The 19,196-nt window shown below is 44.1% G+C and overlaps 1 protein-coding gene across 1 annotated transcript in view; it reads right to left on the bottom strand.

The window, feature by feature from the left end:
- Positions 1-19,196, bottom strand: part of TRIM28 (tripartite motif containing 28) — a 373,881-nt gene that overhangs the window by 115,135 nt on the left and 239,550 nt on the right. Inside the window, exon 14 of the mRNA XM_069200493.1 lies at positions 6,226-6,340. Coding sequence (XP_069056594.1) covers positions 6,226-6,340 — 115 coding nt within the window. The remainder of the gene's footprint in view (positions 1-6,225; positions 6,341-19,196) is intronic.

Genomic DNA, 19,196 nt, shown 5'->3' with positions numbered 1-19,196 from the left:
CCAGGGCCGGTGCCATGAAGCCACATGTACTTTCCTGCAAACAGTTTCTATCGATACTTGAAAGTGGTAGATTCTGGAAATGTTACTTACCTGCAACAAAGATCCTTTTGCTTATAGAAATAAAGTAACAAAGTATATTTTTTGACACAAACATTGGACTAGAGTTAGTCATTAAGGGTGTGCCACATTTCTCGACTGTGGGCGCAACAAATGCTTAGCACTAATCTCTGATAAGCCTAACTGCTCGCCCACACTACCACAAGAGAGCGCATTAGTATTATCTACTTAAACCTCTGTAAAGCCTCTGGGGATCCACTGGACTATGTACACATTATACATTACTTTGGTATAGTATATACAGAGCCAGCTTCCTACACATGGTTGTTGTATTGTCCGTCTGAACAAGCAGGAGTTGGAGTGGAACTATGGATGATACACCTTCAGTGGCACATGGACTATGTGCAGTTCTAGGAGATCGATGTGATATGCAAATTCTCTCTGTGACCACTTGCCCTGGATTTGGAGCTGGTTCATGTGGGCTCCCAATCCTAGTAGAAAGGCATTAGTTACTATGGTCTGTGAAGAACTGCCCTGATGGTATGGTGTACCTCGCAGGAGATTGGTTGGAGAGCACCACCATTTCAAGAACAGCTTTATGTGATAGCAGAGTTCTGTAATCTCAACTGCCTGTCCGTTGGTCCTACTGGTCCTCCAAGCATTCCTGTAGGAGTTTCATATGGAGACTGGCATTCGGTCTAAGAAATATGCAGGAGGCCATCGAGCTGGGGAGAGAAGATATTGTTCTCACGGTTGGGTGAGAGATTTTCATGAGTCTCTCAGAAGGATGCATGCTTGCTTGGAGGGTGTTGAAGGAGGCTCCCAGATAGTGTAATAGTTGCACTGGAACAGAGGTTGAATTTACATGTTTGACATGGAGGCCTAGGCGCCGCAGGAGATCGCAAGTTCAATCGTAGAGAAGCTGAGCTTCCCGACACATGGACGCCTTGTTCAGCCAATCATCTAGATATGGATAGAGGAACTCTGTGTCTTGAGATGGGCAGCAAATACTGACATGCATTTGGAAAACGTCCTGGGTGCTGACTTCAGTCCAAATGGAAGCACTTGGTACTGATAATGGTTGTGTCCCACTACGAACCTCAAGAACTTTCAATGCTTTCTGGCTACTGGTATATGAAAGTATGGTCTTGAGGGTCAATGGGGCAAAGTCAATCCCCTTGGTGTAGCGGAGGGTAAATCTGGTGTAATGCCAGCATCCGGAACTTTTCTCGCCTAATCCACTTATTGGTGGTTTTGAGGTCGAGAATGGGTCTGAATTTGTTCCAGTCTTTCTTTTTGATGAGAAAGTACCTGGAATAGATTCCCGTTCTGCATTGGTGAGACGGAATGGGCTTCACCACCTCCTTCTGTAAGAGAATGTCTACCTCCGCATGCAATTGTGGAAGGTAGAATCTGGCTAGTTTGGAAGGAATGGATGGTGGAGGTCTGGTGAACCAGAGACCGTATCCATTGCAAGCAATATTCAGAACCCAGGAGTCTTGTGTGATGTTTTGCCACTCTTCCAGATTTTGTTGGATGCTTCCCCCTACTGGAGTGAGTAACAGAAGAAGGTGAAGAAATGATTCAGGATTTTGATGCCAGTTGTTTGCCTCCCCAAGCAGGTTGCTGACTTGATCTTCCCCTAGCCTGCTTTCTCTCATAGGGCTGGTAGGAAACTTGGTACTGTAGAGAGTATGCACCGGACTGTTGGCGACCCTGATGCCAATAAGGTGTTTGGACCCTCTGAAGAGAAACAGCATTGGAAGGGCTTGAAAGATTTTCTTGCCTCTTTAGGTTTCTCTAAGCCAACCGCTTTTAGCGACTCCTTCTCCACCTTCATTCTCGCCATCTCATCATCGGTGGAATGCCGAAGAGAGTGGTACTGGAAAACGGTAAATTGAAGATTCTTTGTTGTGTTTCTGGCTTCAGAGAGGTAAGACGAAGCCAAGAATGCAGTCGCAGGGAGCCAACGTGGCAGTGTTCTTGCGCCACAAGTAGAGAGGAATCCGCTGCTGTGCTAATGACTTGATTGGAAACCATTAGGCACTCCGTGAAAATGTATTTCAAGTCCTCTCTCTTGTCTCTAGGGAGATGCTCGACAAATTGTTGGAGTGATTCCAAGATGGCTCTGTCGTATCTGCCTAAATGGCAGTGGCGCTCTTCCATTGTGGTAGCTGCAGTATTGCAGACCTTCCGACCCACAGAGTCTAGTTTGCGACTCTTTGTCTAGTGGAACTGTGGAAGTAGGAGTAATGGCATGTTATTTCTGTGCAGCCACTACACTAACCAAGTCTGCCGGTGGGTCTGTACGGAGGAAGGCCGGATCCTGGTCTGGTGGATGGTACTTCTTCTGAAGTCCTGATGGAGCTGTCTTGACCAATGATGAGGTTAAGAAGAGGTCCATTGCAGGTTCTAAGAGACCTGGCACTAGAAGTAGAAAAGGACAGGAGACTTCCCTATGTTGCAGGGTCTCAAAGATGACCAAAGTCGTAGGTGTTGGAGTGGACATCAGAGTGTTTAATTTGTTAGCACCCCTGACCAGAACTTCTTAAAAGGGAGAAATGTCATCCACCAGTCAAATGCGTAGAGGTGGGGTGTCTGAGAGGGTTGGTGAATACCTCCCAGTACTTGTAGAGGAGGTCTTAATAGTGTACCTGGATCAAGACTTTCCTGAATGGTGCAGATGGTGGGAATGTCTTGACAATGCAGATGAGCACCTTGAAGTGTGTTGACGGCGTCTGGAGTAGTGACGTGGGAACAGGAACAAGCTCTGAGCCTTGGTTCAGAAGGGAGAGGTGCTGGTGGTACTGAAGCAGGCGTCCCGGGCCTTGGTGCTGCAGGTGGTGGAGGCAGAGCAGGCTGTGAAGGAAGCAGAGATGGCACGATCAGAGGATCAGCTGGTGCATCCAGTGACTGGGAATATGTGCCTTGGATACTCAGAGTCTGGCAAACTGTAGATCCATCTCTTTTTCTGCGCACTTCCTGAAGCCTGGAGGAGCCTAAATAGTTCTTAATGTCGATTGCCTTTGCTCCCTCGACGCTGAGCCATTCCTTGATAGCTAACGTCAACACCTCAATGGCGTCAGAGTGTGTCGGCAACAATCTTGACCTCGCGGTCCATCGGGGGTGATGTGGACGTCGATAAAGATCTCAAAGGTGAGGTGCCCTTGGGCTTCTTGATATTGAACAAGGTCTGTGGGCTGACGTCATCGACGTCAGTACCCGCTGTCTTGACGTTGATCTGTGGATAGACCACAAACTGGTCAGTGCTGTACCTCTTCGACATTGATGTTTTCGACATCGACTGGGATGTTTTTCATTCCTTTTCTGTCTGGGACGCCCTCCAGAGACAGATGACTGAACTCTGGTAGAGGACTGACCCTCTCCTCGCCCGAAGTCCCACCTGTAAATGGCGTCTTCTGCTTTCACCGCTCCCCTGCACCCTGAATGCAAATCTTCTCCCTGTCGCAAAGGGTGCATCTTGAAAAGTTCTTGCCAATATGGCAAGAGTCAGGAACATGAGTGTCTGGAAGACAGAAAATAAATACTCTGTGAGGATCTGTCTTAACCTTTTTTCTTCCACAGGCTGGGCACTTATCAAAAAGAGATGGCATTTGTTAGGCCAAATAAAATACAAAGTCCTGTCAGAAAATGACAGAAAAAGGTAGAGAGACCAAAGATGTCAAATGTATCTGATGTCAGTATAATTGAATTTTCTTGAAAAAAAAAAAGCCAGAAACTGACCAAGCACAAAGCTCTAGGAACCTATCAGCAGGAGTCGGAAAAAGAACTGAAGCAACGTCTACCTGCTCAGCATTACAGGATGCTACTGGTCTCTGGGCTCTTAAAGGTACAGTCTCTATTTTAAACACATAATGGCAGCCTATGGGGCTACATTGCCCAACCTTACTTCATCTCTCCATTCCCAAAAAAGGATTTGTGAAAGACATTTATTCTGGCTTTTGCAAAATCATGACATTATATGCATATATAATCTCCTGGCCCCTTTAAGTGCAAGATGAGTAACTGGGCCATAGTAGCCTGTTCCTAATAATTGTGATCTCTTGAATTCTCCGCAGGCCTTCCCGAAGAAAGGCAAACATTGGCACTTAAGAAAACATTGTGAAAAAGTGCTCCGGGGTCCCCGGACGTGGGCGGGACTATTCAGTGCTTATGACTATATCTGGAAATTCCATACAAGAGAACTAATTTTTACTGTGGAATAACTTGGGCATGTGTCAGTGAGGATGTGACCAAGTTTTCCTTGAAAAGGTTTCTGGGTGTCAAATTGAGTGAATTTGCGGTTAAGTGAGAAGAACCTGTTGGTGGTATGCAGTTCTGTAGATCCACATGATGTGCATACTTCTGCCATCTAGTGTTGAGCCCGGATGTGTGCAAGTTGTTTTACTTCAAAGTCGTCTCGAGTCATGAGGTACAGTGACGACGACTCTTGCTGTTAAGGCGCATGGTCATCAACTTCATAGTTATATTGTTTTCTTTCCGCCGTTAGGTTCGGACGCGGCCCCCGTTTTCTAATTAAACATTGTTGAGTTGTTCTTTTCGATCCATATGTCCCTTCACTCCATCCGTATTGTAATCGATTGAGTCTCCCTTTCTTCTCCATCTCAACATTTGTGAACCAGCTCAAGCAGGGTTCCAGTCGACGGAGGCCCCTCCTTGACCTCGCCCTTTGGGGCCTACTCCCATTCTCAGTCATGTCTCTCCACTATGCCTCGACAGCGATGGAACAGATGCGTCTCTGCTACCATCCTCACTGCCATGCAAAGTATCCTCAAAGACCCTGACTTGTACCCTGTCCACCCCTCTCTGCTGCATATTCTATGTCCTAATATGAATTTATTGAAAAACCATCTCCTTCCATAAGGTGGATTTTCACACACAGCCTGTAGAGAACGACTTCCTTTTTGAAACCCTCTCCTCCACCCAGTTTCCTGTTTTTGTAGGAGGCCTTTTCTTGGTGGCTTGGGCAGGGAATTGGTTACTGGACATTCTGTGTGGTACTGTCTCCCACTGGTGCCCAACGGCTGCAATATTAATGTGCTCTAATCAAGTTTTACATTGTAGGATTTCACTGATAGTCATAAACGCTATGATATTTCCATGCTGCGTGTAGACCCTGGAACTCCTTCATTTACAGTTGACATTCATGGAAACAGAATCAGTGGATGTATGTGCCATAATTCTTCATAAACCTTTTGAAAAGGTGACTTAATTTTTCCTGAGTGTTAAGAGGAGTTCTAAAGTTTTCATTCATAGATTCAATACATTGCATCCGAAGAGGTCCCTTCAACAGCAAACAACTTAGAGGTCTTGCCTCAAGAAGTATACACACTGAAAGTGTGTACCAAAAGTGATAGAGAGCCAGAAGGAGAAGTCTGCGAAGGTACAGCAAGAGATATGCAATCCAATGAATTTGCAGTTGCTGAATATCACCTGAGGAACCCAGGAAGAACTAGGAATGTTCCCAGAGCAACCTCGCAAGTCTTATTACACCTTTCAGAGGAAGCAAAAGGCATGCCCTAACGGAAGAGCATGCAATATATTACAAAACACAAAGATAATATGACTGAGGAAAGGAAAGCATGCAAATGTTTGATTCATTTTATTCTGAAGTAGATAGTGCTGTGCAAGAAACCTGACTATGCCTAAACACGCCATATTCGGGTATCTTCAATTGGACTTACTGAATATAAGGTGTAAAGATGGTATCATACAATTGCATTTAGAGCTTAATAGCTTTTGCACATCAGATGCTGTGTGACTCCCAAAGCTTAGAAACTGCATCATAGATGCATTTCAGTTCCTTAGTCCAATACATGTTATCAAAAGCAGTGTTCTTGAATTTCTAGGCTAGACAAACTAGAGTTTATCTTTTCTTATTGGGGTGTGGTTGGTGGATGCACAAGATAAATAAGAGCAACTGTCCTTGTGCAAAAAAAATATATAATAAGTGAGAATTTTCAGATACATTCTTCACAAATAATTAAAGAGAAACATTTGAAGTGAGGACGAGTGGGTCCATATTTCAGAAGCAGGAACTGATTGCTGAGATACTATGAACTTCTTTATCATTCTTCTTTACAAAATCCTTTAATTTCCAAAAGAAGCTGCATTTTTAAAAAATGAATTAGTGACTAAATAAAACACCTTTTGGTTGGACTGTGACATTTTAGCCACAGGCTGGTCTGTCACTGTACCATCACCATGAGGCTGATTTTCATCTCCAGGCAGGTCTTGACATAGCAAGCACTTCCATTCGCCACTGTGGAAAAGGAAACAAAACATACAATTCAAACATGGAATTGTCCATATGGTTATAGGGTATTTTAGCTTTAATAAAGTGATAAACCACTAAATAAAGTTTGATTTGAAAACTGCATCTTTATGGACAATGCTCACAGGTTTACAACAGCTTAGCTGCCATTAAACCTAAAGGGAAGGGTCCCAAACCCAAAGGTTCCACAGTGTATTAGCTAATATTTCAGTTAAAGAAAACAATTTTTTAATGGCATAAGAAACAATCTCATGATTGGCCACAATCCTTTAAGGGTATAAACATTGGTAAAAGAAAAGCAGAGTGTGAAATATCAGAATTTTGTTCAACTGTTACAGAATCTATCCTATAGAAGAAAGTGTCTTGGCAGCCAGACATTACTAGCCACATTTGTTCCACTTAACATCCTCATATAATATCGCCTTCATGCAGAAGTTAATTTATGTAGTGACTCAGCAAATCCAGCTCTTTTGAAGGCGGTGTCAAATTATCTAGGTCATGTCTTGGACAACAGTGCAATTTTTAAGAGGGTCGTGACGTCTGGTATAGAAAATAGGACTCTACAGTCACGTATACCTGAGCTATAGCCATGCACCGCACAAATGCAGCGTGTTAAGTAGCAGCTGCTCATCTAATATATCCCAAAATATCACATACACCAAATTCTATACAACTTTAGTGTGAAACATCCAGTTTCAAGCCAAGAAGACACACCTATACTTTTTATGTGTGTATGCGATGAAAGAGTAGGAACCAGTTTGTCAGATACTACATGGCAGTAACTAAAATGATGTTCCCACTACTGTCTCCAATGAGCATAGCGTCCTCAAATCTCTGACAAATATACGAATAGAAAGTGCTCCACTAAGAGGAAGCTTGCAATCCATAGCTACACAAATTACCAGCACTAGTTACAGCAGGTCTCTGGCACTCCGATTTTACAACAACAACAAAAAAAAGAGGCTAATGTGTATTTGTGTTACTAAATGTAACCAGTTATGCCCACATGCTTAAAGAAAAGATCCTCAGAGGTTTTACGTCAACTCACTGATCAAGTCACAATGCTGATGAATGTAAAGGGCTCAGGTGTGGAGATCATTATCCAGAATTTAGAATTTTATTGACTTCACGTCCTATGGTTCTAAAGAGCTGATTGGAAATCATTTTGGATCTTGTCTTGAAACACCAAGTATCAAAAGGGCATGGGTGGACTAAGAACTCCCAGGGGTGTTCCCTACAAACCAAAAATGAGACGTACATCCAGAGACAGCAGTCCTTAAAAGAAAAAGACATCCTAGAACCAACGTAATGAGTACTGGCACACTGGACCATGTAATCCGACCCAAAACCCAGGCTACCAGTGCTTATTTCTCAGTTGAATTTTGGTAACTAAAACCTTTGGACTGTCTTACAGGACACTGGGTCACAAGACCGTCACTCAGGAAAAATGGCTTGACTACAGTCTTTGCTGTTTGGAGTTATTGTTCTTTAGGGAAGGATTTCTTTGGGGGGTGATTTTAAGAGAAAGCTCTTTAATTCTGCCTCTACCATTTTTTTGGCAGGTGGTGGGGGGGGGGGGGGGGAGAGCCTTTTATTCCACCATTCAGAGCCATAGGGATACCGAAACATCAGAGTCAAGTCCAAAGTTCTGGAATCTATATCCCTTACACCTTTGCCAGAAGGAATGGTTTCTTACCTGTAACTCCAGTTCTCTCGTAGGGGTATTTCCATGATAGTCATAAGCACTGAATAGTTCCGCGCGCCCGCAGGGACCCCAGGGCTCCGGGGTCCCCGCGGAACTATTCAGTGCTTATGCCTATACATGGAAATCCCCTACGAGAGAAGGAATGGTTTCTTACCTGTAACTCCAGTTCTCTTGTAAGGGGATTTCCATGATAGTCATAAGCACTGAATAGTCCCGCGCGCCCAGGGCTCCGGGGTCCCAGCGGAACTATTCAGTGCTTATGACTATCATGGAAATCCCCTACGAGAAAAATTAGATTGCGCTAATAACTAGAGGCCTGGCAATTCCTAAGATCCTCTGCTGACCTAAACCAAGCTCTATGGGAGAACAATGACTTGAGACTAGTGCTGATTTTCTGTATTCCTTGTATTTGTAACTGCTTACTTACCACTGACTGGAGACTTGTTAATGTGTTTTATTTACTGTGTTAAATGGGATTTGAGATTTTTAACTTCCACCACCTATTGTAGTAAGCCCTGAATGCTCACTCTTGTTACTCTGAGAGCCAAGAAGTTAACTAGCCAATTGGACTGCACTACTATTGTTTTCCTGGAACCCGAACATTAAATGACAGAACACAAACTGGATACTGCCCATTAACCACAGACTGCCCGATGCCCCACAAAAAGGCCTCCTGCTATACAAGTGTCACACTAGGTCTTGGCCTGAGGTTTCATTCACAGGCCAGGGCTTGTTCCCAGTCACATGAAATGACGGCAGCAAATAGGACTCTGTCCATAATACAATTCTGAGATGGGGCAGGCAATGTCTTCACTCTTCCTTGATGACCAGATTTACACTTAATGGCTCAAGGGGGCCAGTATTTAGCCTATTTGTTTGAGTTTGCCTTCCTGCAGTCACCCTAATTAAAAGCACCCTTCAACATTCTAAATCTCCAAAAAGGAAGGAGTGTTTGTTTAAGTCCTGTACAGATGGAGTGTTTCATACCAGTCAAAGAAAGTTTGCAGACTGGGCCTAATCAACCTTGGCCAAGTTTCATTTTACTAGGCTACACCAAAGACAGCAACAGAAAGGGGAAGCATTTGTTACCAGTAAAGGTAGGAAAAAAGTATTTAGCAGGGAGGAATGTATATTCCCCCCCCAGCCTTACACAGTTATAGTCCTGGGCAGTGACCCAGGCAATAAAGAATAAACAGGATGTCACTGCCACAGGCCACATGAAGGGAAAGGAAAATGTTACTTACCAAGTAAGCATCTGTTCGTGGCATGTAGTGCTGTAGATTCACATGCTTTGCATGCTCCTGCCATCTAGTGTTGGGTTCAGAGTGTTGCAAGTTTTTTTTTCCTTCTTTTTTCGAAGAAGCATGTTCGAGTTACAGGATTGAGTGACTCCTCCTTGGTGATATTGCACATGGGCATCGACTCCTTTGTAAGATTGTTTTCCCACAGGCGGGTGAGAAAATGCGTATAGAGGAAGTTTACAGAGAGATGTCTATGCAAATGTACCTACATATGCACAACTATATACAAAGTAACTGAAACATCCACAGGTGTCCAGGGAGGGCCCATGTGAGTCTACAGCACTACATACCACGCACAGATGCTTATTGAGTGACATTTTACATTCAATGGCATGTGTGGCTGTAGATACATATGCTCTGCGTTGACTGCAAAGCAGTCGTGGCTAGAATGTGGGAGTTACAGTTGATTGGAAAAGTGTTCTCAGTACTGCTTGACCTAAACTGGCTTGCTGATGTGCAAATACACCTACACAATAATGTTTTGTAAATGTATGTGATATAGACCATGTAGTTTTACAAATTTCAGCTATGCTTTCCAAGGAAAGCCATAATGGCTCCCTTCTTCCTGGTAGAGTGTGCTCTGGGAGTGACAGGAAGTTGTCTTTTTGCTTTAGCATAACAAGTCTGAATACTTTTACCTACCCACCTACCTATGCTGCTTTTGGATATTGGATTGTCTTTATGAGGTAATGAGAAAGCTATAAAAAATTGTTATGTTTGTAGAACATTAATGCACGTTTAACGTCTTAAGAGCTCTTTCAGCAACTAAGTTAGGCTGCGGTAAGAAGACTGGTAACTCAATGGATTGATTAATATGGAATTGAGAGACCACCTTACGAAGAAACTTTGAATTAGTGCGAAGAGCCACCTTGTCTTTATGAATCTGAAAGAATAGTTCTTCCAAGGTTAGTGCCTGGGCTCACACACATGCCTGGGAGATGTGATAGCAACTAAAATGGACACTTTTCATGAGAGGTACTGAAGGGGACATGGGTGAAGTGGCTCGAAAGGAGAACCCTTAAGTCTAGTAAGGACAATATTGAAGTGCAGGGGGCATTTGTGGTGGAATAACCCATTTAAGACCTTCCATGAATGCTTTAATTACTGGAATCCTAAAGAATGATTTTTGTTTTCTGTTTTGCAAGTATGCCGTTATAGCGGTGAGATGTAAGCGAATTAACAGACAATATCTTGATGGCATTAATATGCTTGGGTTGACAGTAGCAAACACAGTGTTTATACTTTGCAGCATAACATGCTCTGGTAGTGGGTTTACAAGTTTCTCTAAGACTGTCCATGCACTCTACAGGCAGGTCTGGATAACCAAACTATATGACTTCAGACAAAAGACAGATTTGGGGTCTGGGTGCCTGACCTGACCTCTGTTTTAAATGAGACGATCCGGCTTGTTGGGAAGCTTTTTGTGGGGGATTACTGAGAGATTCAGTAGTGTGGTAAACCAGGGCTGGCATGCCCACGTTGGAGCTACAAGGATCATTTTGAGAGATGTTTGCCTGATCCGTCAAACCATAAATGGAATGAAAGGGAGAGGAGGAAAAGCATAGGCAAATATCCCTGACCAGTTCATCCATACAGCATTACCCTTGGATTCAGGGTGTGGGAACCTAGAGGCGAAGTTTAGGCATTTTGTGTTTTCTGCTGTGGCAAAAAGATCTGAGGTGTTCCCCACTTTTGCAAGTAAGTTGGAAGGACTTGTGGGTACAGTTCCCATTCATGGACTTGTTGCTGTATCTGGCAGAGCAGGTCTACAAAGTCGCTGTCTGTTCTGGGAGATTGTCGGCCACTATGTAAATGTGATGGTGGAGAGCTCATTTCCATATTGTCAGAGAGTTGTGACAATTAGAGTGACTGTTTCCTCCCCCCCTACCCCCGTTTCTGAAGGTAGTACATTGCAGTTATATTGTCTGTGTGGAATGGGACATCTTTGTGAGAGGTATGCACTCCCTAATTCTGCACTGAGTATTGCTCCTAGATAGGGCTGTATCTGGAGAGATTGAAGGAGGGATTTGAGGAAGCTGAGTGTGAAACCTAGGTTGTGCAGAAGGTCCACTGTCATCTGAGTGTGGTGTTGGCATTGATGAGCCAGTCGTCTAGATAAGGGAATACGTGTACTTTGTCTTCTGAGGTGTGCTGCTACTTCTGCTAAGCACTTTGTGAAGACCCTGGGGGCAGTGGTGACTATGAAAGGTAGAACCTTGAATGTGTTTTCCTGCAATCACAAATCTGAGGTATTTGTGGTGTGCAGGGTGAATGGGGATATGGAAGCAGGCATCCTTGAGATCTAGGCGGTCATCAAGTTGCCCTTTTGTAAGAAGTGGGACAACGTTTTGAAGAGTGACCATGTGAAAGTGTTCGGATAGAATATAATGGTTTATGGGCTCTAGGTCCAGAAAGGGCCTGAAAAAAACATATTTTTTTTAGATTGCGGAAGTATAGGTAGTATACTCCTGCCCCCTGATATTGTATTGGAACTGGCCTGATGGCTTCTGTAAGAAGTAATTGTATCTCTTGCCTGAGAAGGAGAAGGTGCTCCTGCGAGAGCTTGTGAGACTGAGGGGGAATGTTTAGAAGTGTGGTAATGAGTAAGAGTAGAATGTGGAGTAGTAACTTCACAGGTAGGGAGTGGGCAGGTGTGGATAATCACTATTTTGCTGTTGAGGCATTTGCTGGTGGTCTTCTTTCCCTTTACCTCTTGTGTTGTTACCTCTAAAAGTGCCTCTACAGAATCCTCGTGAGTAGGAGCTGGAAGACAGCCTGGCCGGAGATGTGAAGGCCTCTGAGGTCATCGGTTTGTAACCACCTCGAAATGTGGGCGACGAAAAGTACCTCTTTGTGAGACACAAAGTAAAGTGCCCCTGGCCCTTCAGTAGTTGTGTCTTTCTTCAGCTTTTCAATGGTGGAGTCCACTTGAGGGTCGAAAAGATGCTCCTTGTACCTCAGTTTTAAAACCTGAGCACCTAGCCAGGCATGTCTCCTAACTAAAATGGCAGTGTTAATACTGCATGCAGAAACCAGGGCACAACTGATGGCACTATTACTAATTGTCTGCCCTTCAGTGACAATCTGTTAACCCTTTTACAGTGATCATCTGGGAGATATTGGAGGAGCTCCCCCATTTCATCCTGGTGAGCCCGATCATATCTCGCAAGTAAAGCTCGTGAGTTGGCAATACACCAGTGATTGGCTGCAGAAGCAACCATTAGTTTACCTGAGGCATCAGTCTTTTTACTGTCCTTATCTGGGGAGGAGAGTCCCCTGTGGCTTGACTATTGGCCAGTTTACATGTGGTAGTAGCCACAACAGAATCTGGTGGGACTTTAGATTTTGTATATTTAGGATCTGAGGGTGCAGCCTTGTACTTTTTTTTTTAATTAACTCTAGGGGTGATGACTCTAGAGCCAACTAGTACCTTAAATATGTTGTCAGCATTACGAAGCATGCCAGAGAGCATGGGGAGGAATTAGAGATCCCTATGTGTTGACATTAAGGTGTAAAAAACAAAGTCTTGTTCAATGAGGTCCCTGTGAAGGTTAACTTTGTGGAAGGAGGCTGCTCTAGCAATCACCTGTTGGTAGAAAGTAGTATCCTTTGTTGGTGAAGGTCATGCAGGGTATAGATCTGGATCCGTAGAGATCAAGGGATCAGGGTCATATGTATCCCAGGGATCTGGGTCCTGGTGGATGCGACTTAAGTCTCCCCCAGTGAATAACTGGGATCCCTGTGGTGTTACGTCTGCTGCAGTAGGAGAGGTGGGTGCATGAGGCGGGGAGAGGCAGGTGGGGGAAGTAGAGGAGGAGGAGAAAGAGGTTAAAGAGGAAAAGGCTCTCTTGAAGGTAACAGGTGGGGATGCAGTGATGTACCCTGTACCCTCTTGGACATGGATGAGACACTGACAAGCATCCATAAACTCTAAAATGGGTTTAACTGGAGACAGCAGCCGAAGACTGATTAGTCTTTTGGTTCCGAAGAAGCTGAATCCCTTGGCTTTGGCACCAAAGTTTTCAATCAGTGCCATTTGGCCGGTACCGGAGCTGAAGTGGTGGTTGTTCGGCTTGGTGCCAAAGTGGTTGGCGCGGAGGATTGAGGTGGAATGGGACCGCTGTCTCAGACCAAAGATGTCTAGGTTAATGCCGAGGACGTTGACTTAGTCTTGGCTATTTTTGGTGCTGAGCAGAAAGCAGGGCATTCATACCAGTTTTTCAGAGCAGGCCAAGACCCGAAGACATTGGCGGTCCGGCTACCTCTGTAAATAGTCTTCTGGATGTCTTGGAGGAGGCAGGAGGGGCAACGGTAGTCACAGGTTGCGCTGGTGAGACTTCTTGACTTTTGTTGTCCGACTGGATGTCGGTGTCCTGGATGGAAAAGGCCTCCTCCTATTCCGGCTCCTACTGGGCATGCTCCTCCCTGAAGATGTCCAGAGTGTCTTCAAGAGTCTTGTGCGCCATCTCTAGTCTTTGAACCCTCCAGTCCCAAAGCGTCTTTTTCGACCTAAAGGACATGCAGGCGACACAGATGGCTTCTTGATGGTCAGGGGAGAAGTACATGTTACACACAAGATGTTGGTCATTGTGCAGGAATTTGGAGCAGCACAGAGGCAGAATCTAAACTGCGTTCATTTCAGCAGCACAGCATGCTGTTCAGTGCCGCGTGGTGAGGTAGGCCCGAAAGGGCGTTCGGTTGGTTCCTGAACCGACAAAGTGAGACTAGAGCGATAATAGAGAAGTGATATCGAAGACAATACTGTGATTTAAGGAAAGATGGAAAAAGATTTTGAAACAGGAGCAAAGGGAGAACAGAGCACAGGGACACGTCTGAGCCAGACGGCGGAAAGGAAACAATCTAACAAAGGAGTCAAAGCCCATGCGCAGTATCACAGAGAAGGAGTCCACTCAATCCTGTGATTCGAAAATGGTTTTCGTAGAAAGACAACTTGTAACACTCCAAACCCAACACTAGATGTTAGGAGCATGCAGAGCATGTGTATCTACAACCAAACATTCCATTAAACTAGTCATTTTGTGCATGCTCTCATTCAGTGCCCTTTGTGCGGGCTCACATTTGGTGCCCTTTGGGCGAACCACTTATCCAGAATTTCCTGGACCCATACACACCAATCATTTGAAAGTACACTATAACACACTGACTAGAGAAAAAGGGCAGTTATGGGTAATTTAAGATTCTCACTGGGGTGCAGGCAAAATGTGAGCACACCTGTACTACAATCAGCAGCCTCCAAAAGGCCAGTATGAGGAGTGAAGCTGCCTCCCTTGACAATGGTAGGCATACATTTTTTTTTTGAACTTCTAAGAAATAATGCCTTGGTGCCTATCTTTGTGGATTTGGCCAGTTAGAGGCTACTGGACTACATCCACCATAAGCAATTTATCACCAATATCCCTGACTCACAAGACCCTTATGCTCAGACTTGTGAAACCAAGAGACTTCATTTACACTCCTGACTCAGGTTAGCAAAGGTAAGCAACTGAGGCTTTCTACAGGTGCTTAGACTCAGACTGCAGCGTAACTCAATAGGTAAAGGTGAATACCTGCATGTCCAGCCAGCGAAAAAGAAAAGGAACCTTTTAACACATAAGTAAACGGTACGCTAATGATTATGGCAAATAAAACCAAATTGTCCTGACGGTCTGGGCAGAAAAAAAATCTCTAGGGATTTCATAGTTTGTAGGTGATAGAATTATATTGAGCCCTAAGATCAATGTTATTCTACTGCAGGTGCTTAGGGTCTTACAGGAGATTCTCAGATGTATTCAGGATATCTAAGTTTCATGATGGGATACAAACAGGTATAGAGATACTCAGGTTCTACTATGATTTAGCCGCCTGTGGTACTCAAGAATTCTATCATCCTGAACTGCCCACTTTACGACCACGTGCCAGAAAATACTATTTTGTAAGTAACGGCAAAATAACACCTAGACTCAAAGGGAGAAATACTTTGTCTGCCTAGTGGAAATACAGGCTCAGCAACAATATCGATGGACCAATTTCTGGTCAAGAGCTGGTCAGAAAGCAACAGCACCCACCAAAGTATATTGTGCAGATTTGGGTGAGACAGAAGCAATCTCTGTGAAACTACCATCTTGAATCACCACTCAAATTTAACTCAAAGACTTGGTTGGCAAGTGTCACTATTTGCCAGAACTAGGGAGCAGAAAGTCCAAGACAAACAAATCTAAGTATCTGCCTCGAAGCACCAAACAACTCCTTACAACCACACCATTGGGACTAGAGTCAACCGAGCACCACAATCATGGTTGAGCCGGATTACAGAGAAACATCAGCAGACAACAAAGCCAAAGCACTTATGTTGCAGGACCCCACAAATGAATTTCATTCCCTAATATTAGTGCAGAAGAGGACACACAACAGATACTACTGCTTTCATTTTTCTTAACAGGGTAATGATGTATTTTCATGATAAGACATGTTGAGAAAGAAGCTTGTGCTGGAAGGACTCAGAGGAACAGTTTCTTACCTGTAATCCAAGTTCTCTCTCTGGGGAGTGTCCATTTAAGTCACAAGCACTGAATAGTCCCACCCACGTCCTGGGATCCCAAAGCACTTTTTCACAGTATATCTTCTTAAGTGTAAACACCCACTTTGTCAGGAAAGCCTGTAGAATCACTTAAGACAAGAATACTGTACAGCCTATAAAGAAGGCTATAGTGCTCAATTTCTTCAGACTGCTATTACAAAAGGGTAAAAATACCCATGTACATGTATATTTAAGGCCAAATACTTTGGTAAAATGCTAAAACTATTTAGCAAACTTTTGTTTTTTTTTAAAGAAGAAAGATGCAGAAAAAAAAGGACAGTGTAGCCCTGCAGGCTGGCGTTATGTGAATGTAAAAACAGGGTCTGTGCATTTATGGGCCCAGAGACCACCAGTGTTCCATCATGCCCAGCAAGTGGCAGTTGCTTTAGATCTTTCTGAAGAGATGTGGCAATAACTGATACGTCCAATAACCACCTCTGTCCACCGAGGATGCAAGAGGGTTGCTTATGAATTCAACTGAGATTACCCTGAGACAGAACTTGGATTAAAGGTAAGAAACCATTGCTTCTCTTTCAGGGGATCTCCATTCAGAGCCATAAGCATTGAATACAGCAGCAATCCCACCCCTCCAAAGGGCAGTGGAAAAGAGGTTTGACCTATCGACCAAATCAGGCAAATACGTTTCTCAAGGAGGCCTGACCTACTTGAACATCTGAATCCAAACATTAATATTTGGTAAACGTGTGACCAGATCCCCATGTAGCCACTTTACAGATTTCAGCTATAGGGACATTTCTCATTAAAGCGTCAGAAGCCGATTTCTCTTTAGTAGAGTGAGCTTTAGGCCTACTGGACAGAACATGGTTTGCTTTCTGATAGCATAAAAGAATGCAAGATACTATCCATTGGGAAATGGACTGTTTGGGCGTGGCCATACCTATATGGACCTGTCCATAGTTTACAAACAAATTGGTCCGACTTTTAGATATCTCCTGTCTTGGCCAGATAAAACTTTAAAACTTGCCTAAGGTCTAGAGAATGATTCCTTCCAGCAGGTGTGGAAGGGTGGTGAAAGAAAGGGGCAGGGAAATAGTCAGATTGACATGAAAGTAAGAAAGGACTTTATAGGAATTTTGGGTGAGTCCTCATCACTACCTTGCTGGAATGAAAAACGGTGTATGGTTTGTGAGAACTCTAGGCCTGGATATCGCTAATTCCACGTTCTTATGTGAGTGCTACGAAAAAAGCAGTTTTTCAAGAGAGCTATTACAAGGACGATTTGTGAATGGGCTCAAAAGGATTCTGCATGAGAGGACTATATTGAGCTCTTAGCAAGGAGTTGGTCCCCTTATGGGAGTAAAAATATTTTCCAACCCTTCGAAATAGATCTTCGATAACCGGATTATGAGCTGCCAAATGAACTTTTACGGAAGAATATTGTAAGCCAAATTTGGCCTGGAAGGATGACAACATCTTGGCAGGTTGCTGGATCCACGTTCTTGTTAGAACACCAGTTGCAAAATTTATTCCATATGAATAAATAGGCTGAACGTGCTGATAGTCAATTAACTTATTTGAGAATGTTCATGCATTTTTGTGGAACGTTCACATTCCCATACTGAACTAGCTCAGGAGCCAGGCTGCCAAATTGAAGGAGGAGCAATTGGGGTGAATCATCTGACCTCCAAATTTCATGAGAAGGTCTGGTCTGCATAGCAGCTTGAGATGTGGATGCTAAGACCGGTGAAGAAGGTTCGTGACCTTCACTGACGTGGCCACCCCAGAGAAATCAAGATCTTTCTGGCTCTCGAGTAAGACAGTTTGATGAAAACTGACAGGATCAAGGCACAGAGAAATCTGCCAAACCAGTCGATCCATAGGGCATTTCCTAGTGTCCTGGTTGGAAGTACTTAGAGGCAAAGCCTGGGCATTTCTACAGTGGCAAATAAGTTGATGTGCAGAGAGCCCCACATCTGGAGTATGTTTTGCACGACACCGTTATGAAGGACCCATTTGGGGTTTTCTTGAAAGACACTGCTTAGTGAGTCTGCTCTAACATTTTGGACACCTGGGAGATGAGTTGCAGTGATCTGCAAGTCTCTGGCTATCAGCCACTGCGAAATTGTCCAGGCACAGAAAGGTCTGGACCTAGAATCTCCCTGCTTGTTGCGGTGGTATATAGTTATTGATTTGTCTGTGCCGGGACAAGCAGGGATTGTGTCTTGAAGGATGGGAGAAAGACCATCAACACTAGAACTGCTTGTAGCTTGAGGGTATTGATGGGATAGGTAATCTCTCTCAGAGACAATGTTCCTTGGATTTGGAGGTGATCCATGTGTACTCCGCCATCCTAGCAACGAGGCATCTGTTACTATGTTCTGGAAAAGGACATCCTGATAAAATAGCATCCCCTAAAGCCGATTTTCCGGAGAGCGCCACCGTTTTAGCAACTGCTTTGCTTGGGGAGGGGGTGGCGGCTGAAATGGTAGTGGTTTTTTGTCCTCCCAATGGCCCATAAGTTGGTCCAACTGATCCTCAATACATTCCTGGAGAGGACACTTGTGGAGATGGGATTTCGTAGTTAGAAACAAACATACTCAAAGCCATCGAGCAGTGAAGAGACAACACTGTTCTCACTGTGGGGTGAGAAACTTTAATGAGAGTGACATTTTCAGACTGATTAATAACAGTCTCTCCTCCAAAGGACAAACACTTGCTTGGATGGTGATGGAGGTCCCCAAGTAATGCAGTCTTTGGATGGAGTAGAGTTTGTTTTGGTGTGATTGATAAGCAGCTCTAACCACTGGAAAAGACTGCTGGTCAACTGGTAATGTAGTTGGGCTTCTTGCGGTGTTGATGCCTTGATCAGGCAGTCGTCTAAATAGAAGTAGACAAACACTGAGCTTTCTGAGATGTGCAGCTACCACTGGCATACACTAGTTCTGGGGGCTGATCTGAGGCCAAATGGTAGCACTTTGTATTGGTAATGATCGTGACCCATGATGAACCTCAAATATTTGCAATGCTTCTTGGCTATTGGTAAATTAAAATGTGCATCTTGGTTGGAGGTCTATCAAACTGAGTCAGTCTCCCTGGTGTAACTGGGAACAGATCAGATGCAGTGCCAGCATTTCGAATTTTCCTCATCAAATCCATTTGTTAGCCAGTTTCAAATCAAGAACAGGTCTCAACTTGTTTCTGGGACCTTTCTTTTTTTACCCTAAAAAAAAACGGGAATAAATCCCTGTGCCTCGTTGTTTGGGCGGACTTGTCTCCACCGAGTACTTTTGCAGAAGAATG

The sequence above is a fragment of the Pleurodeles waltl genome, chromosome 7 (assembly GCF_031143425.1).
Source record: "Pleurodeles waltl isolate 20211129_DDA chromosome 7, aPleWal1.hap1.20221129, whole genome shotgun sequence".
In the NCBI taxonomy this organism is placed as follows: Eukaryota; Metazoa; Chordata; class Amphibia; order Caudata; family Salamandridae; genus Pleurodeles; species Pleurodeles waltl.
The sequence above is the reverse complement of the archived record's forward strand: the minus strand, read 5'-3'. Positions and strand labels throughout refer to the sequence as shown.